At 46.0% G+C, this 25,862-nt stretch overlaps 6 protein-coding genes across 6 annotated transcripts; 3 read left to right on the top strand and 3 right to left on the bottom strand.

Annotated features, from left to right (window-relative positions):
- Positions 1–779: 779 nt before the first annotated feature.
- LOC135611675 (late embryogenesis abundant protein At3g53040-like) lies at positions 780–1,835 on the top strand. The gene is made up of 3 exons (XM_065107320.1): positions 780–1,018; positions 1,116–1,225; positions 1,377–1,835. The coding sequence occupies exons 1-3, from the start codon at positions 825–827 to the stop codon at positions 1,658–1,660; spliced, it is 588 nt and encodes a 195-aa protein (XP_064963392.1). The 5' UTR covers positions 780–824; the 3' UTR covers positions 1,661–1,835.
- Positions 1,836–2,388: 553 nt separating this feature from the next.
- On the top strand, positions 2,389–7,693 carry LOC103984313 (sugar transporter ERD6-like 4). Its single transcript, XM_009401798.3, has 17 exons — positions 2,389–2,870; positions 2,973–3,062; positions 3,160–3,219; positions 3,322–3,387; positions 3,474–3,539; positions 3,648–3,723; positions 3,997–4,061; positions 4,144–4,236; positions 4,333–4,413; positions 4,499–4,583; positions 5,502–5,548; positions 5,643–5,705; positions 5,790–5,849; positions 6,046–6,111; positions 6,193–6,252; positions 7,021–7,135; positions 7,235–7,693. Exons 1-17 carry the CDS (start codon positions 2,595–2,597, stop codon positions 7,345–7,347), a joined length of 1,482 nt encoding a protein of 493 aa, XP_009400073.2. The 5' UTR covers positions 2,389–2,594; the 3' UTR covers positions 7,348–7,693.
- Positions 7,694–8,373: 680 nt separating this feature from the next.
- LOC135612267 (3-ketoacyl-CoA synthase 4-like) lies at positions 8,374–9,815 on the bottom strand. The gene has a single exon (XM_065108346.1). It carries the CDS (start codon positions 9,733–9,735, stop codon positions 8,452–8,454), a length of 1,284 nt encoding a protein of 427 aa, XP_064964418.1. The 5' UTR covers positions 9,736–9,815; the 3' UTR covers positions 8,374–8,451.
- Positions 9,816–15,569: 5,754 nt separating this feature from the next.
- LOC103984312 (polygalacturonase At1g48100-like) lies at positions 15,570–18,111 on the top strand. The gene is made up of 7 exons (XM_018826782.2): positions 15,570–16,066; positions 16,331–16,462; positions 16,560–16,724; positions 16,806–16,850; positions 16,969–17,176; positions 17,267–17,457; positions 17,535–18,111. The coding sequence occupies exons 1-7, from the start codon at positions 15,737–15,739 to the stop codon at positions 17,925–17,927; spliced, it is 1,464 nt and encodes a 487-aa protein (XP_018682327.2). The 5' UTR covers positions 15,570–15,736; the 3' UTR covers positions 17,928–18,111.
- A 694-nt stretch (positions 18,112–18,805) lies between these two features.
- On the bottom strand, positions 18,806–21,015 carry LOC135612266 (cinnamoyl-CoA reductase-like SNL6). Its single transcript, XM_065108344.1, has 5 exons — positions 20,745–21,015; positions 20,079–20,248; positions 19,773–19,973; positions 19,536–19,689; positions 18,806–19,444 (listed from the first exon to the last, which is right to left on the bottom strand). Exons 1-5 carry the CDS (start codon positions 20,998–21,000, stop codon positions 19,137–19,139), a joined length of 1,089 nt encoding a protein of 362 aa, XP_064964416.1. The 5' UTR covers positions 21,001–21,015; the 3' UTR covers positions 18,806–19,136.
- A 2,213-nt stretch (positions 21,016–23,228) lies between these two features.
- On the bottom strand, positions 23,229–25,459 carry LOC135612264 (putative pentatricopeptide repeat-containing protein At1g02420). The gene has a single exon (XM_065108343.1). The coding sequence runs from the start codon at positions 25,418–25,420 to the stop codon at positions 23,870–23,872; it is 1,551 nt and encodes a 516-aa protein (XP_064964415.1). The 5' UTR covers positions 25,421–25,459; the 3' UTR covers positions 23,229–23,869.
- Positions 25,460–25,862: the final 403 nt, after the last annotated feature.

Genomic DNA, 25,862 nt, shown 5'->3' with positions numbered 1-25,862 from the left:
GGTCTAAATGGCAAGGATCTTGCGTGGCGTGCCTCGGGTCCTCCTGGTGGTCGACCGCGGTGATCTGGATGTCCCGTCAGGGGGAGAGTTCTGCCGCAGCGTCGGGGAGAGGCAACCTCGTCTTGCACCTGCACACTGGTCGGGTCGGAGGCTCGACCCGACCCCTCCGACGATCAAGTTAGCGACGTGGAGAGGGTGGTGGAAGAGGGAGTGCTTCTGTGTGAGTTGTCCCCTCTCTCGTTCGTTTAGAACTCTGGGGTATTTATAGGGAAGCATTCTGCTTCCTGAGCTGCCCGCTTGCAGGGGACATGCTGGTACTCTTGATAGTAGTGATGGCGTAGCGTGTTGGACTTGGCTTTTGCAGGATATTAATGTGCCTTGCTCAGCGTTCTGATCAATTCTGAGGTGCGAGACGTCATCTGGAGCAGCTGACGTTGTCCCGAGACTGTTTGTCATTTTTACCCTTATCAGCAAGCATGCATGCACTTTTGCATCGACTACCAACGCCGCTCGACAATTGCCTCAAACTTCGTGTTCTCTTCCATGATATCAGGATTCGTCACACATATTAAAGCTTTTATTACGGCCGACGGCGCTTGAACTCGCTCCTCCTCGGTCGCGGGCAACGTGCCTTCTCCTCACACAGCGTGCGGCGTACTGGCACCACGTCGCCTTTGCTCCATTCCATGTCCGCCACGTTCTTGGACACCACCCAACATGTACCAACCGCGTTCCCTTCCACCCCTTCTCCATCCACAGTGCACACATCAACCATGGCAGCAAGGCGAAGAATCGAGTTCGGTTCCGTGGCTAGTTTGCTACTGATGGGAGTCTTCTTCTTCTGCATATGGCCGCCGAGTCCAGCGTTCGCTTATGGCGGAAATTCCACGGCGGAGAACGCGAAGGACAGTGAGAAAATAGCTGCCGAGAAGGCCGAGGTGAAGGCGTCGAAGGCCGCGCAGGACATCAGGCAGACGTCCGAGTCCTGCGCTGACTGGGCGGGCGGCAAGATCGCCGAGTCCGCCTCTCTTCCATCTCTTGGCTCGCCGCCGGCTTGTTTGTGTCGTCTTTGTTGCTGTTAGTCGCTAAAGGTTATCGTCCATGACTATGTGCAGGGGGCTCGGGACGATGCAGGAGAACGCGAAGGTAGCGTCGGAGAAGACGAAGGATAAGGCGGGAGACATCGCCATGAAGGCCAAGGACACGATGCACGGTGCTGCTTCAGGTAAGTGTGGCCTGTCCTGGCAGTCAAACTGATGTTAGCGAAATCTAATTACAACGACACAGAATCTATATGACAAAGAATACAGAGTTTGAGTGGTAAGCACAAGGACAGGGCAAGTGTGCACATTCTAAACACTGGACCCCTTGCACAGAAGCTGCAGAGCATACTTCCCACGAGGCCACACAAGCAAAAGAGGCCGTGAAGAACAAGGCTGGGGAGGCGAAGGACAACATAGCGGACATGGCCGGAGATCAGGCCACCGCCGCCTATGATGCCAAAAGAGCATACGAGGGAGCGAAGCAAAAGGTGGCGGAGTCCTACGCGACTGCCAAGGACACCATGGCGCGAGAGAAGTACGAGACAGCCAAGGAGAGAGCCTCGCAGGTCTCAGGCGAAGTGGGAGCCAAAATGCGGGAGATGGCCAGAGAACTATAAGAAGCAGCAGCAGGAGTAGTTGGCTTCACAGCAAGCAGTGACTGAGAGAGAAGTTGACGTTCCATATGTTATTTTTTGTTCTTCTTGTCACGGGGGATGTAATGTTGAGTTGGATAGAAATCATTCGAATACACAGCTGCTTGGGAATCACACGTTTAGCATGCTGCATTTTAGGACATATTTTGGCACACGTTACCTACCATGTAATAACGACGCATCATCGCCGTCCAAATAGTGAAGAAAGTGATCGATGAATATATTATTAGTAGTCAAATGATTGCTCCGTCGTGTTCTTTTTTGGGATAAAGATTGGAAATATAACACATGGACACGTCATGGACAATAATTTAGGATTAGGATGATGATCGACATGGCAATGTTTCAGATCAGTCTCTCTAAATTAATTGTGGATAACTACGATCCGATCTTGTGATGAAGCATTGGGCTCGTGTCCCAACTCGCGTTCAAATGCCCTTTCCAAATGTGTTTCATTTATCGTAAGATCTTTATATATATATATATATATATATATATATATATAAATTTAAAAAATAATTGTGAAGATTTTAACAGTTTATATAATTGTTAATCTTATGTTGAAATTTCGTCACTTATCTCGTAAAAAAATAATTTATTTTAATTAATAAAATAATGTTATTATTTATTAAAATTAAAATAGGGACAACGACCGCACGTCTATATCCTGTCGCATTTGTGCTGTAATGGTTGTCTGCCTTGTCATTGAGGCTCTTCTTCTGCCATTTTTTTGGGCTTTGTCTTCTCCGTCAAAGCCAACGCAGCGTCTCTGTCTCCAACCGTCCCTCCTCTCTTCTCTCTCTCTCGCACGCATACTTCTCGAGCTCGTTATCTTCCTGTGTTGTCAGGCTTTCATAGGAAACAGAGAGAGAGGGGGGAAGAAGAGGAGGCACGCAAGATGAGCTTTAGAGGAGAGGAGAGTGGGAGCGAGGACGGGCGAGGCGACCTCAGGAAGCCGTTCCTCCACACGGGGAGCTGGTACCGGATGGGGATGGGGTCGCGCCAATCCAGCCTCATGGCATCCTCCGCCTCCGTCATCCGCGACTCCTCCATCTCCGTCGTCCTCTGCACCCTCATCGTCGCCCTCGGCCCCATCCAGTTCGGCTTCACCGGCGGCTACTCCTCCCCCACCCAGGATGACATCATCGCCGACCTCGGCCTCACCCTCTCCGAGGTCAGCAACCCCCCACGCATCGTCCATAATTCCCTCCCTCTTTCTTGGTGCGAAGATTTCTTGATCACTTGGCGTGATGACCATGTGGGTCGGTGGTGCTAGTTCTCGATCTTCGGCTCTCTGTCCAACGTCGGAGCCATGGTGGGCGCCATCGCCAGCGGCCAGATCGCGGAATACATCGGTCGCAAAGGGGTGAGACAGATCTGACCTTTTTGCGGTTCCCTTTTCTGCTGATGGCATAATAATTCGATCTTGATGAGTTTTTGATCGCCATGCTTGGCTTCCCTAGTCGCTGATGATCGCTTCAATTCCTAACATCATCGGCTGGCTGGCGATTTCCTTTGCGAAAGTGAGTTCTTCTGGGGGGCCATCGTCAATTTTTTATTTTTCCTCGAGAAGTTTCTTGTTGTTTGCCTCCCTAAATTCAGGCTCTTGTCTTGTACTCTTGAAGGACTCGTCGTTCTTGTATATGGGTCGGTTGTTGGAAGGATTCGGCGTTGGTGTGATCTCCTACACAGTTTGTTGCCCTGCTCCCCCAAGAATTTGATGCAATCTACGCGAAATTTATGTGGCTTGACTCTTGGTTTATTAACGTTTCATCAGGTGCCTGTCTATATAGCAGAGATATCACCTCAGAACTTGAGAGGCGCACTTGGCTCTGTGAATCAGGCAAGTTCATTTTGTTGTCTCTCATTCTTCCTGTTGACAGTTAACACTCTTGGAATCAGTTGGTTTTCCATGGCATTAATGTCTGATTCTGGCCTCCTCATTGTGTAGCTCTCTGTGACTATTGGCATTTTGCTCGCTTATCTGTTGGGTATGTTTGTTCATTGGAGACTGCTCGCAGTAATAGGTAACATTTTTAGGTTGCTTGGCCTAAAAATCTTGCTATTGTTTTGTATTCTTTCCTCTTATGCTTGCTTGTTTAGAACTCAACAAATGTAGAAATTGATCTACAAGACTACTAATCTTTATAATTTTCTGTTCTGCACATTTAAATTTGTTAGCCATCCACTTCAAATTTTCCTTTTCTTTTTTTCTGTTCGTATCATTGAACTGCATATTCGTTGGGTTTTATCTGGCATGACTTTTTGGATCAAATGACTTTAACATGCCATGTTGTTAGGTATCTTGCCATGCACAATTCTCATACCTGCTCTCTTCTTCATCCCAGAATCTCCGAGGTGGCTGGTAAGGATCCTAAGGTGATGTGCCAATCCAACAAGAAGCCATATTTGTATTTTTAAGATTTTTTTTATTCCTATCTATGCAGGCAAAAATGGGCATGATGGAAGATTTTGAAGCTTCTCTACAAGTTCTGAGAGGATTTGATGCTGACATTACTGTGGAAGTTAATGAAATTAAGGTATGGAGCTGGATATCTCCTATCTTTTGCAGTGTAAAAGATCTGGTAAATGTGAGTGTTGGTCTCTGTAGTATTATGTTTAATTGCGTTTTGCAGAGATCAGTGGCATCATCAACCAGAAGGACAGCAATCCGATTTTCACAACTGAAACAAAAGAGATATAAACTTCCTCTTATGGTGAAGTAGTACAAAAATCTTGATTTGTCTTGTGTTCAGAAAAACAATCACATTATTCTCATCTGGCATCTGTCTACACCCGCAGATAGGCATTGGTCTCCTTGTGCTGCAACAGCTAAGTGGAATCAACGGCATTCTATTTTATGCCAGCAACATTTTCAAAGCTGCCGGTAAATGACTCAAAAAATGATAAATTGAAATGGTTTCCTTATTGCTATGTTGGAATTTGCATTCTCCTCCCATCTTTCTATTTTTGTTGTTGATCTCTTATAATCATGGACGTAACGTCCCGATTAATCCCATATCGGAAGTGGACAAAACTAAGATTGACTTGTAAGGGTCCGATGGGTATAGTTTTGTCAACTTTAGTTAAAGTATTGTGGTTAGTGGTTTTGGCCATGTGACGAATTGTCACGGACTTAACCGTCCGCAAAGGTCAACCTCCCCAAAACCTCCTATGGTCGACCTACAAAAGAGAAAACACTTTAGAGAAAGCACCTCATTCGGGATCCACAAGTAAACAACAAAGGGTCAAAATGGTCCATTATAGACCGAATAACTCTCGCAAGTGTCCACATGACATAACCTTTATTTACAAGCCTAAAAATGCCACCAAACCCAACTAAAATGAGACTGTTAAGCCTTCGACCGTTCCTCTATATACTGTGCAAAGTATGAACAAACAGAAAGACACGGACATACATAAGTATTACATCAAACATCCTGTTTAGAACTTTGTCCGTGACAGAATGATACTAGAGCCATCAGGCTCGAATCATGACAATAGATCTTCATCCATGCTTAATTTTTCATATTGTTGAATAAACATGCTTTTTCTGTAATAGTAGAATCTTCTGTTCCCATATTACAAAGTTCCGATTAGACCTCTTAATCTATTCAAAATGTGGGCCCACAAGAGGTCAGATCTATTCTGCATGGCTTTCAAATATATATGTATGCTTATTTATGCATGTAAATTAATGCATGTTAATATATTTTATATACACATGCACCAAATGGTATACCATATAGCTTTTAAATATTTCAATGTTGTTCTACTTGAAATTTTATTTTTCTATCCTAAACAGGGCTTACGAATGGTAATCTGGCGACATGTGGTCTTGGAGCTATTCAGGTACCCATCTTGAATCTCGATTTGGGATGTTATTTGAATCTTTCTAACTTGTTTCATTTTTTCTTTATACTAAAATACATCAAATATCATTCAGGTTGTTGCTACTGGAGTTACCACCTGGTTACTGGATAGAGCTGGCCGAAGAATTCTGCTTATTGTGAGCTTTAACAAGTTTTTTTTCCTCTTTTATGCTGGTATCTCATAATAATTAGCAATAAATTTGAATTTCTTTTGGTCGCAGATATCCACTATAGGAATGACTTTAAGTCTTCTTCTAGTTTCAGTTGCATTTTTTCTGGAGGTCAGTCTGGCAGTTATCTGTTTTCTGGATTGCTTTGTGTCAAGATTACTATCTTTTAGTTCATGTTATTATTAATAGTACTGGCAATTACTATCTTTTAATTCAACATCCTTCTTTTAATATCATCAGGAGTTTCTTTGTAGTTGCTTATCAAAACACTATGATTTGTAATGTTTCTGTAATTTATTGGAGACAGGGTGCCTTCTCTGAAGAATCTCATTCTTATTATGTACTGAGCATCCTGTCTTTGGTTGGTCTCGTGGTATGTATATGTCAACTATGAATTGCAAGTTTCTTTAGGAGTAACATTTTCTTAATCACTAAGTTATGTATGTTTCTTTAGGCTTATGTCATTGCCTTCTCCCTTGGGGTGGGAGCAATTCCATGGATTATCATGTCTGAGGTATGTAAGCTTATATTTTTGTTCTCTTTTCGTCGTTCTGCAAAATATGTAGGGTTCATATGCTTTTAACGAGTAGATATCAGTGTTCTTGTTAGAGGTTTTAAATGAAAGTGATTTAAGAAAAATGTTGATTCATGTCACTAGAAATGATTCATCAATCATTAAAGTGAACATATTATGGCTTCACAAGGATTACAAGAATCACCAACTTGGGAACTTAGTATGCTGTCGGATCTGTTCACGTTTGAGTCCAGTGCCAATAAAACTAGACATATATCACATTAGAAGAGAAGTCAACATTAGGAAACTCATGATGAAAACTAATTCATAGGTTAAAACAGATATATCAAGAGTAGGTTGTTAGCTGAGATATGGATATTGAAGAAGAGAAGACTCAGGTCAAGGGGTATGTTGAAGGAGAAGCACTATTGTCCTCGTAAAACCTAGAAACAGAAGCCTCTTGTTCCCCATATGGCCAACATGAGAATCTGACTGAGCCTGCACGAAGCAATATGGATTAGAAAAATATAGTGCAGATTCAAGAGTAGGTTCAAATAGTTGAGTTAATGAATTTTAAACTTTTAGTAAATCAACTTTTCATTTGAATTTTATTTACATGTAGTCTATGTTTGGTACCTTAAAAACATTAGATGCATTTCTTAGCTCTTACAAACCTCTTTAACTGACATGTTCCTTTTCATGTTTAAACTCCAAACTTTTTTGTTCCATGGGTCTTCTTGCAGCTTACCGTTGTATGTTCTGCTGCAGATACTGCCTGTTAATATTAAGAGCCTTGCTGGTAGCGTAGCAACACTGGCCAACTGGTTGACATCGTTTGTGATAACAATGACTGCAAACTTGCTTTTGAATTGGAGCACCGGAGGTTGAAATGTTTTTAATCAAAACAACAATACATGCTTCTGGTATATCTTACATATGCACCTATCCTGGTTGCATCTAATATAATTCTTAAAATCACCAGGTACCTTTACCATCTACACCGTCGTGAGTTCTTTGACAGTACTGTTTGTCATAATATGGGTGCCCGAGACCAAAGGGAGAACTCTTGAGGAAATCCAGTGGTCTTTCCGGTGAGTTCTCTTAACATATCTTAAGCAGCGTGCTACGACGGAGACACGTTGCTTGGGAAAATCTCCACCATGTTCAGCTGTGGGTAAAATCTGCATCGAGACATCCAAACTTCAAGAAATTTGTTATCGAGGCACTTGTCAGAAAAAATTTTGTCTGTAATGTTACAAATTTTATAAGCTATTTGTTGTTCAGGGAGATCACAGTTCAGTTCAACAGTAACGGAACTCTGTTTGCATTGTAACTTCGAAGTTCCAGATTTCAAAATTTTCAATTCAATGTGAGGAGACAAATAAACTGCAACACGGGTTGATAAACTTGTAATTGAATAATGAAGGTCCGAGCTTGATCATTTCTTGGTGCCTTTAGAACTTACGAGTGCAAGGAAATTCATGAGGTGGGGCTGCTAACATTCTTTGGTGCTCTGTCGTGTGCATTGTGTGGAACGAGAAGGTATCGGTACATTTGTATAATTTGTGCATGGTTTCCAGGTTGCAAAATCTAGTTTTACTGGCAGTGTGTGGAAAAAATTTGTCCGAGGAAATAATGGAATGAAGAGAACATCAGGAAAAAGTTTACTTGCATGGTTTCTTTGTCTTTTGAATAGTTGTATTAAAAGAATGTATTGGTTCTTCAATGTCACCCACCATTTGTTCTGGGAATGCTTTCTCTGTTTTCCCAAATGTATTCCGAGTTACATGTTAAAATGATTTCTCTTTAAGTTCTTTTGATTCATCCAAACAGTCATATCCTTCTTTGTTATCAAGCAAAGAGGCAGTAGATAAGGCTTTAGAATCGAATAAACCTAGCGTGTCTTTGTTGGTAAAGGAGAATGCATTTGGTTGACAGCTTCACCTCCTCTTCTTTTGTTAGTCTTTTGTCCTGTCATTATTTCTCTTCCGACACACAGGTGATTTGCTTGATTCAGATCGATATCTTATTCTCCCATTTTGGTCCAAAACATGAACATTTCCGGTTGCATTAGTTTTGTAGCCACTCGAGAAAAGTGTCTTATGATGAGATCGTGTCGAGAGAGGATCACTAAACAAGTCTGTGTTCGGTCTCTTGCTTGTTATTGTTGTCAGGGCTAAATGCCAGGTCACAGCAGAGTCAATGCTGCTGCGGCTGTGGCTGTGCGTCTTGCCGTGGTGAAGCAATCCGGTGGGATGTTTGGACGGGGTATCTGTGGATGCAGTCCTCCCATGGCCCATGGGGCGAGGGCTGCACGTTGCGGAGCGCCTGCCACACGGCGCTGTTGCACTTGAAGCCGCTCCCGAAGGCGATCTGCCACACCCGGTGGCCCTTGCGCATCCTCCCCTTGGCCTCGATGTAGGCCAGCTCGTACCAGATGGAGCTCGACGACGTGTTCCCGAACCGGTGCAGCGTCATCCGGGACGCCTCCACGTCGACGGGCCGCAGCTCCAGGTTCTTCTCGAGCTCGTCGATCACCGCCCGGCCCCCTGCGTGGATGCAGAAGTGGTCGAAGGCGCGCTTGAAGTCCGGGATGTGCGGCTTCGTCTTGTCGCTCCACAGCTTCTTGGCCACGAGCTTGGCGAGGAAGAGGAGCTGCTCGCTGACGGGGAGCACGAGGGGGCCGAGGGTGGTGATGTTGGCCTTGAGGGCGCCGCCCGCTATGGCCGTGAGTTCCCTCGACAGGGACACACCCACGTTGCCGTCGTCGTCCTGCTCCTGGTAGACGCAGCGGTAGGCCTTGTCGTCGGCGCCCCGGTGGGTGCGGACGACGTGAACGAGCCTGTACTTGGCGCGCCGGCGGTCGGCCAAGCGGTTGGAGAGCAGCACGGCGGCGCCGCCGACGCGGAACAAGCAGTTGGCGATGAGCATCGACTTGCGGCTGCCGGCGTACCAGTTCTGGGTGATGTTCTCCGTGCTGACCACGACGGCGTAGGTGGCGTGGTGCACCTGCAGGAGGTCGCCGGCGAGGCTGACGGCTATAACGCCGGCGCCGCACCCCATGCCGCCCAGGTTGAAGCTCCTGACGGTGCTCCTGAGCTTGTATCGGTTGACGATCATGGCGGAGAGGGAAGGGACGGGGTTAAACAGGCTGCAGTTCACGACAAGGACCCCCACGTCCTTGGGGTTCACGGCGGTGTTCTCGAAGAGGGCGTCGAGGGCGCCGAACATGACCTGCTCGGTCTCCTCTCGGGCTAAGGCCATGGAAGGGCGGGGCGGGACGCTATGCATGGCCTTGGGGGCGTACGTCTCCTCGCCGAGCCCGGAGCGCTCGAGGACCTTTAACTGGAACTCGACGGTCGGCTCGTCGAACGTGCCGAATTTGCCGCACCGCTCCTTCAGCAGTTGTAACGGGATCTGGAGCTCGTGTGGGGGAACGTGGCACGCGTAGTCGACGAGGTAGACCGGGCGCGGCCGGGCCATGAGGTAGACAGTGGATCCCAAGACGACGACGACGACGAAGACGACGAGGACGCTCACCAGGTCGTACTCCAGGTCGAGCCACTGAGTACTCAGGGCCTCGATGGCCACCGCGGCCACGAGGGAGATCAACAACAAGGTCAGGATGTGGTTGATCAGGTAGCGGCAGCCCAACCTCACGTACTCGAGCTTCACGCTGTGCGACAAGTCCGGCAGCTGCCCACTCTGCCCTGCCGGTGATCGAGCCTGCGCCATGAATCTAGCAGGAACCTAACCGAACGCCTCGCTGCCAAGAGAAACTGGAGATACAATCCTTATATAGACAGTAGCAATACAAGCATCAGATCTGGTGGCATGCATGACTCGGCTTCGTGATGATGAGCAAATGCCGAGTGAATGAAGCATAACAGATACTGCTGTTGCTCACGACATTGCTCCATGGGAGAAAGACCAAGGATTTGGTAACCGGGCAACGCGCGCAGTGTGTCCCTTGTTCCTCGTTCACAGAAAACGAACTTGCTCCGTCAGCTAGCAGGCGGAAGAAGTAGTGTCCCGCAAGGTCGGAGCAATGACCAGAGCTCGTTGCACGCAGATGCTCCCAGGAGTCGTCTCTGCTTCCTCGTGGTGCCTCGGGTTTAGTATGCCGTTTGATCGACGTGGTTGACCTGAGTGTTCGACGTAATGCTTCATGATGGTATACACGGATTGATTACGAAGGATCGTTACCATCCAAATATATGAGAATAGATAAGATTAACGCTAAGTATGTCGACATTGTTCTTGTAATCATTAGCAGCAGCATGTAGCAAATGCATTTAGGACCGGGTCAAACTCGGACTGGGTTGTGACTCAGTCTGAGAAATACATGTACCGCAGGATCAACATCATGAGGCAGCCCCAAGACACAGAGTCAATGATTAGGACTTCCTTTTGGTCAGCTCATTGACCTAATGAGCTGATTTCCATTGGTAGAGCAATTGCTAGATTGCATCAACAAATCATTGATTCCTCTGATACGACTATGCATTCCCTGTTGATCCAAATGCATGCCTTCAGTGCAGCCATTAGACAGGCCATATAGCTTAAAGATGTATACCATATTTTGGCTCAATTACACTGAAATGTAGGATCATTCTGATGTTTTTGCAGAAAGACTGCATCTTTCACAAGCTGTGAGTTTCGAAGGAATCACCAACTGCATCTTTCTTCTCCTTTAATAGCCGACAGTGAACCTTCTTTCTCCATCGTGTTCAAAGGAAGGTTGCTTACATGCTCATCTTCCAACTTATAGAAGAGATCTCTTGCCAAACCTCTTTTCCAGAAAGGAGTCCCGAAGACTGTGTTGATGCCATAGCAGCTCATCTTCCCTTTCTCCATTACGCTGAAAGCAAGATATCATATTTTGCTCATCCTCAAACTCATGGAAGAGACTTCTCTCAAAGCAGTAACACTCACATTGTGGTGCAGGAGAAGACCACCATATCTCTCTACCAGGCTGCCCAGCCAACCATTGAACAGGTGTTCGACAGGGAAATCACTGGTGTACTTGTTGAAGATTAGAGTGACTGCATCAACACCAAAAATTTCATGCTTTGAGATGTGCCTCTATTAGCTCTTGAGCACAATGCCACCTCCACTGCAATATAATATGAAATACTCCAAGTTGGAGTAAGCTACTTCGGTGACCAAAAAGAGGATTCTTCCAACCATTTGATGAAAATGACACAGACTTCTCCCTTGAGCTCCATGTTGGGCCAGCTCTGTGAACGAAAAATGAAACTATAGAACAAGCCAATGTGTAAGCTAGAGGTGGACAACTCACCAAAGGACTCCATTCTCAAAGGCTCAGAAGATTGCAGAAGCGAGCTGCCACTTTGTATCTTACACGCATTGTGTTCTATATGATTTCTTCTGCTCACTTGTGATATATAAGAGTGGGAAGGGGGCCCTATTTAACTTCTCTCTCTCTCTCTCTCTCTCTCTCTCTCTCTCTCTATAATAACCAACCTATTGGTTTGCATGGTGGTTAGCTAAGACAAAAGAGTGTGGCCAACAATGCTGAAGTGACATTGTGTGCCTTCTTACTAATAATACTTGTCTCTTTCCGACTGAGTTGATAGATTAGAATCATAGATGCATTGTGTGACCAGTGTTGTCTCACCCCCCTGCAAATCTGCCGAAGATTTTGGTTGCGACTCGATTCCTAACAGTTGCTATGGTTTGATTCTTATTAGCATGCAGGTTTAACATCAGACAGCGTAGCCGATGCCTTGGCCGTCGACAATCATGGAGAGCAGCACTTCATTCACCGGAAAACTGTTGGCTGAACTAAGGCATCAATTCTTACATTTGATTCAATATATATTCTCTCAATTTTCTGAACTAGATCAGATGAAGAACTGCCATTGCAGATAAAGACATGGATCATTCTCTTGCCTTGGACAGTACAATGGGATTATTTCCCTACCATGATGCTGCATTCAGAAAGGAATCGTGCTGTCAGGCAGCGCCCATAGAAATAGCAGAAGCAGCCATTCTTCTACTGCATGTGATGGAAGGACGAGTCCTTGATATGGCCCCATGCATCCTCTGACCTGGTCTTGCGCATCACCTGTTGATTAACCTAATAAGAGGATAGCAGAACCCAATGCACGGGTCTCAAGGAGGAGGAGGGTTGGTGGCCTGATGAACAGTCATGGCACGCAGGATTGAGACTGGTAATAGATCAGCTTCCCCTCTCTTTCATTGATCTTTCTCTGATGAGTTCTCCTCGCACAGTGTGTGTGAAAACTTGCACTCTTCCATCATCTAATCCCGGTAGATGCAACCAATCTGCACGCGAGTGTATGAAGCCGACAGATACAGGTAGATGCCGAGATCAAGCCGCAAGCTCACGTGGATGCAGTGTACCGGAGGAAGCCACATCATGCAACGCAAGTGGCAGCAGGGTGAGGGCATGAAGGAGACTCCATCAGAGGCACCAAGCAGTGTGTCCTTGGTGTTCTTGCTTGCGCATCTGGCAGCCCGTGATTGCTAGGTAGGGAAGGCCAGCCGATTCACGTCCAAAAAATCCATGATAAAACGAGAGGAAAAGCACTGGAAATTGAGTCCCTCAAAGAGTGTCACATGCAGAACTACAAAGCAGTAGGAACCCCAAAGTACACAAAGCTACACCAGGCTTTCTGAGGTCAAAAATGTTTTGGGCACTGTTCCTGGAGAGTGCTAGAATGATCCGTGACTCCTGCTTCTTGTTGCTGTTCTATGATGCTCGAACCCCTTTCTCTTTTCTTAATTGTCTACTGTTCTTGCTGAGAAAGTGAATTATTGTTGAATGTCTTTTGTTGTCATCCACATCAGGTGACAAGTGGCATGTAAACCAAGCAGGTTTTTACTGTGCAGAATGAGGGGGACCATGAATCATCCTTGCTTGCTCATGCAACTTTGGATCATGGTGTACAGTTCCCCCATATTAAAGTCTGAAGCTTCAGCATGTCTTCAGGATTCAGAGTCCAACCAACAACAAAGAGAGACCACTCTTCCAATGGCATCATGAACAGTATTATGAGCTTCTGCTACTCTTTCATTAGTATGTATAGAAGCACAACTTAGGTTGGTAAGAAACATGAGCACAGAAAGAACGAGAAAAATGCATGTAGCTGAAACAGTTCCTTTTGGAGCTTCCGAAAGCAAGAACTTTACTTTCCTACTGTCGTCATCACCCGCACCAAGATGGAACCGATTTTTACTGGTTGTATTCTCACCTAGGTTGTGGCTCTCGAGACACCTAGTGAGCTGAACGAAGAAGACAAGAGAGCCATGAAAGGAGAGACATGAGGGTGAGCTGCAACAATAACAAACACCTCCCTTTTCTATAATGCTTGGAGGTTCACGAGACTCAAAGAGCTCACGAGCTCCACACACAACACTGGAGCACTCCTCCCCAAAAGCTCCGTGTCCTATGCGTTTATGATGATACTGTGATTAGTGTCTGGACATACTTGATATGACTAGTGGAAGAACAGAGGGCAGAAAAGGAACTAACCAAGGTTGATGCATGCTAATAAACTATAAATGCACACATCATGAAGCAAGAATTTTTAAGCAGTGCAGTGGAAGAGGTTACTGCAGATCATGATTTGTTAGGAAGCACAAAGAAAGAGAGATGAATGCTTGCAGGTGTCGTGGAAGGAAGAAGTAGCAGGGACAAAGTTGGCAGAGGATTGAAAGAGGATCATGGCACATAGCATGCGAGACAAACTACAGATTGGCTTCTTCCTACTTCACATTAATTCCCATGAGAACGACAATCCTAATGGAGATTAATCTGCGGTTTGTCCTTTGGAACAAATCATTGCCACCATTCATTCTTGTGGTCAGAGGTTTTCTAAAATTCAGATGAATTTAGATATATTTTCCTTGCTGTGCCATAATAAAAGTCCGAAACAGAATTCTAAAAGACATGCAAGCATCACAAATAATCGAGCTATATCATGTCAACAAAATCCAAAATGATCCTGTAGATTCCCTTTCATTACCCATAAGAACATGCATTCTTATGTGCTGAATGGTTTGCCAAGGGAGATTCATCTGTCGATAGAGATTTCAGCCAGCTTTTTGGCCGTCTTTGTCAATCACTACTCAGTAAAAAGAGGGAATAATCTTTCTGATACACCGAGCCTTCATGTGAGAGCAGTTGAACGATGACTACACTCCGAGACCCAACTTCTATTTTCTCTCTATCTGTGGCTGCAATACTAGAAGAATGGAAATCGTACTTGAAGGATTATAATTGGATGAAATGGTACATTGTTGTTATACTGAAATATTCGTAAGGTTTAAGTTGAAATCTGCAGTTCAACCATTTCTATCATTTGAGAGTACGAAAAAGCACCACACTCTTAAGTTTGTCCTCTCCCACTGGAGACGATGTTGCTGCAGATCCCATTCCACGGAATTGAAGGATTGTTAATTGGATTTCAGTCATTTGTTTGGCATCTGACTTAGCTTCAATTCACAAGAAAAGGTTTGTTCATGTGAGAAGAACAGGCACTGTTTTGTTTCGTTTTGTCCATAGCAGTGTTCATTTCCTAAGCTGTCAAAAGATCGATAACGAATCAACAGAGAGCACTTCATTTCCTCTGAGATGGTTTCATGTGATTCCAAAATCCTTTATGGACTGTAAGCAGTAAAAGGACCACGGGAACGAAGAAAGAGAGGAATATATTCTATATGTCATGGCACATTTCTTGCATGATCTTTTGCCGCTTTGTATGGTGATTCCACTTAGCATACATAATAGACTCCAATTCTCAGGCTCAAAACAGGCTATTGCTTCAGTCTTTCCATCTAATGATCTGTAGCCCCCATTAATCATCTCTTCCTTTCAGCAATAGATCTCTTAAGCATCATGAATTAACTTCCTTCTTTCTTGGTTGGGAAGAAGAAGTGGAGTGGCGAGGAATGATAGGTGGTATAATGGCAGGGGGCCCTGCTGCTTTTGTTGTCTTCCTCCTCTCTATCTGTCAGTTGCCTTCGGCAGTGGACAAAGCAGTATCCTCTCACCCGTGACCGGTTGCATGTGATCGAGGGGAGCTGCTACGTTCACTGCCTTGTAGACCCACTCACGTGTCTCCTCTGGCTTTTGCGTCCGGTAACCACAGCTTACGTGCCAAATACAAAACCCATGCACACAGCAAAATGCCACACGATCGACTCCACCGCACCCCTGTTGCATCGGCAGAGCATATGCCATGGAAATCCACCTCTAATGCCACTCCTTGAAACCTTAATCAAGCATCATCTTCTTGGTTTCCATGTAAGAGGGGAAGGAAGCCAGAAAGAAATATAGTGAGAAAGAGAGAGAGAGAGAGAGAGAGAGAGAGGGAAGGGAAGGCTTGTGGCTATTTAAACCCACCCTTCCCTCCCTCCTCTCACCGCTCACTCCACTCTCTTCTTTTTCCCCCTTCCTCGCACTTCTGGACACGACGCAGACACAAACGTAAAAATGAGCGTATTCAGGCTGAAGTGCTTCGCGCTGCTCCTCCTGCTTGTCCTTTTGGTGTGCTCAAGCTTGGATGGCTGCGAAGGAAGGAAAGGGAAGCATTGGAGGCGTAAGTCTCCCTCTTCCTCCTTGGCCAGGAAGAAGACAAGAGGGAAAAGTGGTGGTGGTCACAACCATGGTGGTGGCGGAGGAAGCGGCGGCCACACGAGTCCACCGCCGAGTTCGAACCAGAGCCCGTGCCCGGTAACAGGGTCTCCGAACGCCTCAAAGCCGGCCATGTTCGATGTGCTGGATTTCGGTGCCAAGGGAGATGGCGTCACGGACGACACTAAGGTGACCATTGTTACCTTCTCCTCCATATTTAGCTGAAAGTTTCAGTTATGTCAGCATTGTGCAGTCAGTCCAATTAGATCTACAAGTGATGGCCATAACTAAGTTAGCATGAATCTTCTGCTGATTTCATCAGTTCATGTTCCTAATGCATCTGAATCCACCTAGCTAGCCACCTGGAATGTGCATTCTAAGGTGGATTCTGCGAACAGAGGTAATGGTGGAGAAGGTTGATGCTCACAGATCTGGCTTCTTGAACTGATGCAGGCGTTTGAGGATGCGTGGGCTGCTGCTTGTAAGGTGGAAGGATCAACTGTCGTTGTTCCAGCAGAGTTCGAGTTCCTTGTCGGCCCTATCTCGTTCTCGGGACCTTACTGCCAGCCCAACATTGTGTTTCAGGTAATCTCTCGACTCAAACATGGAGACAGATGGGATCGACCGTGATCAATTATGTGGTAGAACACAAACACGCCAAGAATTGTTGTCTCTGTTGCAGCTGGATGGGATGGTCATTGCTCCGACTGATGCCAAGGACTGGAGCGTTGGGCTGCTGTGGTGGATCGAATTCACAAAGCTGCGAGGAATAACAATTCGAGGCAGCGGAACGATAGAAGGGCGAGGCAGCGTCTGGTGGACAAACGCCAACTCTGATGTTGATCCAGTAAGCCTCCTCACCATCTACTCCCATTACCCAGTTCGATTCCCAATTCCAAGCATTCTTATCTGCTTCCTTCCCATGTAGATAAATGATGAGCTGAGTCTGAGGACGCCACAGATGAAACCGACTGTAAGATGTCTTGGCTAGCATCTTCTCCCTGTGAATGAAACAATGTCGAAGACAGCATGAGTGACACGTTGTCTTTTTCTTCTTCTTCTTCTTCTCCTCCTCTGATTGCGTTCTGCAGGCATTGAGGTTCTATGGGAGTTACAATGTGACGGTGACCGGCATCACAATCCAAAACAGCCCACAGTGCCACCTCAAGTTCGACAACTGCGAGGCCGTGCAGGTCTTCAACGTGACCATCGCTTCACCCGGCAGCAGCCCCAACACAGATGGAATTCATCTCCAGAATTCGAGGGATATTATGATTCACCATACCAACATGAGCTGTGGTAAGCTCCTCTTCCCCTGTTCGGACCTCATTAGTGTAGACTTCCGATCATCTGGCTGACGAAAGAGACGCTGCCTCTGCTTAAACATAGGTGACGACTGTGTTTCCATCCAAACGGGATGCTCAAACGTCAACATACACAGTGTAGACTGCGGCCCCGGCCATGGAATCAGCATCGGAGGCCTCGGCAGAGACAACACCAAGGCATGCGTTTCCAACATCACGGTCAGGGATGTCAACATGCACAACACCACGACCGGCGTCAGAATCAAGACCTGGCAGGTGCCGGCTCGACCACCCTAATACTCCTCTGCGAACATTTTGCTGTATCTAATGGTTTTCACCATGCATCGTCACAGGGTGGGTCAGGGTCTGCACAGAGCATAAGGTTCTCCAACATAAGAGTAACAGAGGTCCAAACTCCCATCGTCATCGATCAATTCTACTGTGACAAAAGCTCCTGCAAGAACCAGACATCAGCCGTGGCGCTCTCAGGCATCGCGTACGAGAACATCAAGGGAACCTACACGGTGAAGCCGGTGCACTTCGCTTGCAGCGACACCTCTCCGTGCTCGGACATCAGCCTGACTGGGGTGGAGCTGAAGCCACTGCAAGAGCAGTATCACATGTACCAGCCTTTCTGCTGGCAGACCTTCGGGGAACTCTACACCCCAACCATTCCTCCCATCGTCTGCTTGCAGAATGGAAAGCCAGAGGGCAACCGCATCTTGTCCGACCGTGATGTCTGTTGATGACCGCCATCGCCGAGCAATACCGGTGCACATACGCGTGCGGTCGCTGTGATTCGTGCGGCCCCTTGGCACCATTACCTCAGAGTACATATCTAGATTTTCCAGCCACCATCATTACGATTACTGAAAAGAGTTTATATGTTTCGATATAGCATTCAGGAATGAGAATATGATCATTAATTCACTCCAAATCTTACAAATTCATAACAATAAACAGAGGCCATGAGTATTCAAATCTTTTATGATCATGGAAGAGAAGTAAGACCAAAAGGAGATAAGTCTGAATGAAAGAGATGACGAGGCTCGTAGCAATTAAACTTCCTGTGCAACAGCAGGAGCATGACTTATGTTAGGATTGCCGACGTCGCCTTTGCTTCCAGTGTGCTCCTGATTGCTTCCCAAATGCTTGGCCTTCCGTCCTCCACCTCCAGAGGCATCCAAATTGACGGCAGGAACACCCATTTGGATCCCGTCTTCTACTGCTCCCTTGTCTCTTCGAGGCCTCGGGCGCAGGTAGCGGCAGGCGAGGACTTGTCCGGCGTAGCAAGCTGCTAGCGTCAGAACTGCTATCACAGCCAACGTGATGTAGACCGGCGTATATGAGCCTTCGGAGTCATGAACCTGCTGGGCTTTCATGGACTGTGGGTATACAACCATAGGTTGTGGGAGCGACGACATTCTTCTCTCCTCTCTCTTGCCTCTTCGACATTCAGAATGAGGCAGCAGGTTTCCTTTTGGGGTGTGTTCTTGATCAATGTGCTTTGAGTGAGGTGAAAGGTAGATTGCTTAAAGGTGTTTTCTTTAGGAACACGGGGGCGTGATGGAGATGAAAGGAGAGATGCTTGCTTTCTAGCATGGCCATCGTCACAAACTTGCAATGCTTGAAAGGAATATTATGATTTAATATCCAAAACTTGCTGATCAAGAAGAAAATTTTGTTTTCTTTTACACCAGTAGAAGCATCACCAATTCCATGAAATGGTGCCCTGTACGCATGCACAGTTGTCGATCACCTGAAGAGCTGTTCCACATGCAAATCTTGTCCTTCAAGCTGTGCCAACTCTTCCATGGCTTCCTATATAAACTATTTTATGTACAGAGATCTGTTTTCCTCATCTTCATCGGCTCTGTTCTCAGGGCATATCCATACTTCAACGTGGCTCGGGTTTGCAGCAAGCAGCCAGCACCAAAATATGCAGCTCTGCGTGCTCATGGAAAGTAGGAGTAGACATCATACGTGCACCTCCTCCTCGAATTCATTAGCTCGAGAAGCTTCCGGTTGGAGAGCTCGAACGAGGTCGGATCGACTTCGCGAGTCGCTCCACGTACTCTGTTAGGAAGACGCAGCTGCCGCTCCAATTCAGCTGCCTCTTCGCCGGTTTGGATGACATGATCGTAGCAAATGTACCGCCCACAAGCATTCCTGTTCATTGCCTCGTAGATCGATACGTGAGCATCGGCTAATTGTTCCACGTCGACCGTGGCAAGCAGCCCTTCTGCAAACATGTATTGAGCTCCTGTCGAAAACGAAGAAGGGTTTGAGGACTGTTCGATGCAAATCTACCGCTGCTGCTGCGTCAAAGATTGGCAGTGAGGAAGGCCTCTCACCTTTGAGGTAGGCGATGGATCCAGTTGGGTTGAGGTGTTGAAATCCAGGCCCAGTGACAAGAGCTGGGCACACGGTCACCAGATTCAAGTCCCTTCCTCGGGCCACTCTCCAGGCTGCCTTCTCTGCCATCGTCTTCCCCAGCGCAAACCACAACTGGGAAATATTGTTTGAAGCAAGTTCAGCATAAGAAAGGTAGATTTTGAGTTGCGTCGAGCATAAGAAATGTTTTGGCTCACCTTTCTGTCCCGGCAGATGGTCTCATCACTCCAGCAGTTGTCGTCGACGATGGTGGCACGACGAGCATGGCAAGGATCACGCTGTCGCCACACGCAAGCTAACAGAGACGAGGTAAAGACGCACTTGCTGACCGATTCAGTCCTAACGCAGGCTTCGATCACTCTCTCAGTTGCTCGCACTTCGACGTCAACCATGTGCTTCTGTAGAGGAAGAGATCGCTTCAGTTTCCTCAGCTTTCTGCTCTACATCAAGTTCAGGCGTGCAGATAACTCGGAGTTGGGTTGCCATGGATGGACTGAACTCACCGAGTAGCCAGATATGCCACGAGGATCCACCGAGCTCGAAGAGTGGAACACGGCGGTGCAGCCGTCGAAGGCCCGGCACAAGCTGTCAAGATCCATCACGTTGGCCACCGCCGCCACCCACACCCCGCCGCCCTGAAACATCTCCTTCTCCCTCAGCTTCTCCAAGTCCTCTGCGAGGGAAAGCCCGTGCAAAGCCAAGTCAGGCAAACACTTCATCATCATTCATTGAGCCAGCATGACTCATATCACATTCATGATCGCTTTCGCAGCTCCATCTACTGCACCGAAAGAGCCATTGCTGGAGAATCTGTACGTCTCTGTTGTTACAATTCTCAAGTGATTGGGTGTCTTTCATGGATCTTGAGGTGCCCATTAATGGGAGAGCAGCCTCCCATGCTGCGTTACAAGATCGAGAGGCGGCATAGAGACATGGTGGCCTCCACGTCAGCTTATCGTGTCCTATTTTACTTCTCATCTCGTCCGTCCAATATTACATAGAAAGTAAATATGGCAAATCATAATCATAGAAATTCTATTTTGATCAAAGCTCACTTTTTTCTCGATCTTTTTTTCTTTATTTAATGCATGGAGATCGAATTATTTGTTCCCACAAAACAAGAAGTGATTCGGAGGAGGAAAACAAGAGAAGAGGGCACCGATACAAACCTTGGGTGTCGACGAGGAGGCGAACGGCGTAGCCGCGAGCGAGGAGGCGACGGACGATGGCGGACCCGACGAAGGAAACGCCCCCAGTGACGCACACCACCCGCCCCTCCTCCCACCCCGTTCCGTCCCCGCCTTTTCTCCGCCGGACGCCACCTGGCCCCGCCTTCCTCCCGCTGCATCCCCCGCCGACGCCGCAGCTCCGGAGGATCACCTCCCGCAGCTCCTCCGCGCTCACCCTCCTCCTCAACGCCCCCATCTCCGTCTCCAAAGATGAGATTTTTTGAGGGAGAACGACAACCAACGTCGTATATAAAGAGCATCTTGATATAGTCACCCCCAATTAAGCATGTCATCGGACGACACGTGCACGCGAGTAATGCGTTGCAGGTGGTCGAAAATAGAGTGAGAATAGGCATTCTTTCCATTTGGCTTGCTTGGCTCGGCTGGGCTCGGCTTTAACGGCTCGGTTCTTAGTGTTCATATAATGAAGCCCTCCCTGTGTTTGACCATGGAAGTCCAATTTCAGCAACAACATGCATGTAAATGTCAAATTGCTTGCACAATTGCTCTTGGTTTTACTGATGGCTACTTAAAGTTTGGTCTCATCTTTGCTCACGCATCACTGTGTCTTGTCATGCATCTTCAAGCATATCCATTTGTTGTGGTAGGTGAGGGAGGAAGTGGCAACTACCAAAGCATTTGTAATTCTACTTATGAGTGAGTGGATGTCAAAATCTATGACTAAGCCATCACTATCAAACATCTACTTTTCAGTAGTTTTTGAATGGTAGACTACTGTTTGTTTCTGAATGCTCATATAAAGAAAATTTTTCTAGCATTTCAACTTTTTTTTGTGTGTTATGTAAATAAAATTGAAAGATTTAAAAATAACTATTCTATACTTTGATAATATGATTTTTTAAAGAATTTTCTTCTATTCACTAAAAATAAAAATAATGGAGAAAAACATTAGTCCAAATCAGATTTTAATTTTTTGAAAATATGAGATCATCCATGTTGAGGATTGACCATTGACCGTTGACCATGTTGACCAATTGACCAACAAAGAGCCACCTACCATGTGAAATTTAAAGATATCGTAGTTTGACTTGACTTTGCCAATTGGACATGGCTACTTAAGAGGCTCTTATCACAAGAAATAAACATGTTGATCGGTCGATGTCATGGATCTAAGTTTTCATGTGGGATACAGATAAGAATGAGACTCCCAACTCTATGATTCGAATCATACTCAAATATATTACTTAGGATGAATAGATGACCTCTGCCGAAAAGGATGGCTTTGATGTGGAAAGCATCATTCGAGTTCATTACGGCACCAAAGTGCAAGACAAATATTAGAACATTATACTTGAATTGTCTTTCTTTCCTTCCTTCCTTTTTTACCTTTTTCCTATTCTTCATCCAAAGGATATATATATATATATATAGACTCTTAGGTGGAAAGCTCTAAGCATGATGGGTGTGGGCAGCACGTGACGGGTTGATGGGATGAAGCGGTTTGGTGAGCAGTGCATGTGTTAACAACCAAAGCCAGACCAACTAACCCATCAGCTGCCTCGGCTCCCACCTCTGAGCTTTGGCTTTAGCCTCGGCTTTAGGTTCGAGATGTGGCGCGGTGTGAACCTCGGTACGGATGCCAACTCAGCGAACCAAATGGACGATAAACATCTGATCCATTTGATCTGATTTGGGGATCCCAAGTTTATGAACATATATCCGTATGAGAAGATATGGATAATAACAATCAATGAACTTTCTTTTCGTGTACCAAATTAAATTTGGATAAATTCGTAAATACGCGAACCTGTGGAATTGGATTTGGGTCGATTTGCCGACGGCTCCTATGTCTCGGCCGAGCCACCAAACGCGAGAGGATCTCCTCTCATAGGATGTCACGTAGTGGACCCCAGGGCTTGTAGATCAATGGGAGGAGGGCCTTGTTGCGTTTGATCGCTGGACGACGACGACGGCGGCGACGGCGACGGCGACGGCGACGGCGACGGCCATCGCGGGTTGCTGTCACATCAACCAAATGCCGGTCCGCTCACTCTACTCGGTCTGCGTATCCACGCAGCAATTTGCGATTTCTAACCACGTGATAGTGTTCTCGATCCAATTTCTCCGGCTGAGCTCAGCCATGTCTGCCACCTACCACGCTCAGCTGCTGCTCTTCCTCGTGCCTCCAGTAAAACTCTATATATAGAACTATCAGCGTCAAAGATGGCTATAGCTCGACTATCTGATTCCTTCTATTGGGTATAACAACACACACACACCTTCACAAGCCTGCACGAGGAAGGAGAACCAACTGAGCAAAGAAAACAATGTAATACTGATTTCCATGTCTCCAGCTCAAACAAGTTCAACATTGTTGCTAATTGATGATGGCTAATAAACAAAGCAAGAGACTCTTTGTCTAATATTTGAGAAGAATGTTGCTGCAGCAGAAATCAAAAGCAAGATAACAACTCCAATCCATGTTAAAGAACCTTTTTTTTTTGTTCAATCAACAACTAGAATTACACTGAAGTAGCCAAAAACATCAAGTCAAGAAAGACAGTCAAATCCATTTCAGGACGAATTAATTACTGAAGATCCTAGGTTATCCTCTCTAAAAATGCTTAGAAAATCATCAGGAAAATCCCTTGTTATAAACACCTGTAAAATCTAGCATATTTGGGCATCCAATTAGCAGCCCTGTTTGCCTCCCTCCCTACAAATAAAGGCACTTGATGGATAATCCAAAACATCAACACAATTCTTAAGAATAAGCTTTGACTCCCAAACCCAATTTTCACACCCTGCAGCCACCAAACCACCATTAGATCTTCGAACAACAGAAGCGAGGCCTCCCCCATTTGCGGGTGTTCCATCCAAGATCCATGTGTTTAATTTAGTTCAACCTGAACGATTGCCCATGCTTTTCAAGACTATACCGATTTGGTACATTTGTTCTAGGCTTCTAACCATTGTTGAGTGACAAAGGAGCCTTTTTTTTACTTCGAGTACCGGCTTCTGAGTAGTACTTGAGCTATTATTTCTCACAACCATATATTCCCAGTGCAGAAACATTGCAAGCAAATGGGACAAGAGTTGTTAATTTAACAGGGTTGTAACAAGCAGGATGGTGATCCTTCGGGTGATTCATCGACTCTTCTGTCATCCAAGGGTGCTATGTGTTGAAACACAGTCATCTTCTCCGTCAGATTCCTAAGAGACTCCTTCCTATTTGCCAGTTCCATCAAAACCTTAATCCTCCTAAATGACACATTGCTCGGCTTCTGCCCTTTCTCGATCATCTGAGTGAAGCACCTCTCAGCCTCATCTATCTTTCCTGCATCACAGAGCAAATCAAACAATACATCTGAGACCAACGTGAACGACCCAAATCCTTTCTGCACCATATCATTCCAAAGCTCGAGAGCCATTCCAACTTGCTCCTGCCGGCGGAACAGCCTAATAAGGAACATGCATGACTGCGTGTTGGGCAAGCACCCCTCCGTCCTCATCCTCTTGTACAGACTCCATGCACTCACTAGATCATTAGCCCAATAGAAGCACCTGAAGAACAGATTGTAAGTCGTGGCATTAGGGGACAGTCCCCTCTCTGCCATCTCATCCATCAAAGAAAAGGCATTTCTGAACTTTTTTGCGATGCAGAAGTTACGAATAGCTGCATTATAAGCTGCAGCATCAGGGTAGCATCCACACTCTCTCATCTCCTTCAGAACATCTGTAGCCTTATCGGGCTGACCGATCAATCCCAGTCCACCAATCAAACCAGTATATGTGATAACATCCGGATAGATCTCTTCTTTACGCATTTTATCAACTATCTTATATGCCTTTGCCATTTCACGATTCTTGCAGTAGACATCTACCATGCAATTGTACGAGACCAAGTCTGGCTTCACTCCCAGATCGGACATCTCCTTGAAAAAGCCTTCAGCCTCCTCGGCCGACTTCCAACCCGACAGCAATATGTTAAACGTCTGAAGGTTAGGCTTGAAGTCATGCTTCAAGCTGTGATACACATTACGGGCGTCGCTCATGCTCTTCTCTTGGCACATAGTCCTCAGCAAAGCATTGAAGCAATTGGTGTCAAACTCGACACAGAGCTTGCGGAACTTGCGAAAGCTCTCCACCGTCTGCCGGACAGAACAAATCTTGGCGATCCGGCCAAGGACGGTCTGAACGGTGCGGGTAGTGATCAAGGTTCGATCTTTCCGCCGCATGTCCACCAGCAACCGCCAGACCTCCTCGAATCTCCGGCTTCGGCCCAAGATAAAGAGCATGGTGTCGTAGGAGAAGTCGGTGTGGAAGAATCCTCTCCGTTTTCCGGTGAGCTCGAAGAATTCGAGGGCCCGGAAGGGGTTCCCGTGGCTGAACCGCAGCCGTTTGAGGACCCCATCGATCAGATCATTGGAAAGGAAGATTTTGGACTCCTTGAGGGATCTCGCCATGTGCTCGCTGGAGGAGGAGGTGATGATGATGCGGAATACGGCGGCGACGTCATCGTGGGACGCCGCTTCGCCGTCCGGTTTCTTGTTTCCTAATTGCTCGGTAGAAAAGAGGAATCTTTGAAGAAGAGAGAGACCGGAATTGAGACGGAAAAAGGACGAGGGCCCGATCGAGGAGCGATTCAAGAGCATTTCGCTTCGGAATCCGTCCTTTCTCCGATCGCTGATGGATTTTAGGGTTTAAGCACGTAGATTAGGGCGACAATGGGAGGACGAGGTCCCGTTATAAAAGCATATAACGGCAACTCGTAAACCGTTATAACACACGGTAACAAATAATGGGTTTATGCAATGCATCATTTATTATCGGTAAAAATAATTAACATTAAAAGGGATCGATATACAGTAAAATTCGGGTTAATTACATATAATGCTATAATTAATTATCTTAATATTTCGATTATAATACTTTTAAATTTTATATTATGATCTTTAAATTTATGAAAGTGAAACATTTAATCTTTTTTTTTCTCACTATCAATTTTACTAACAAAAATACCTCACGTGATATTTTTATCAATCGACACAAGAAAAAATAAAATTAAATATTTTACCTTCATAAATATAATAATCT

Source organism: Musa acuminata, chromosome BXJ2-5 (genome assembly GCF_036884655.1).
Source record: "Musa acuminata AAA Group cultivar baxijiao chromosome BXJ2-5, Cavendish_Baxijiao_AAA, whole genome shotgun sequence".
Lineage (NCBI taxonomy): Eukaryota > Viridiplantae > Streptophyta > Magnoliopsida > Zingiberales > Musaceae > Musa > Musa acuminata.
This window is presented reverse-complemented; position numbering and strand designations above follow the sequence as displayed.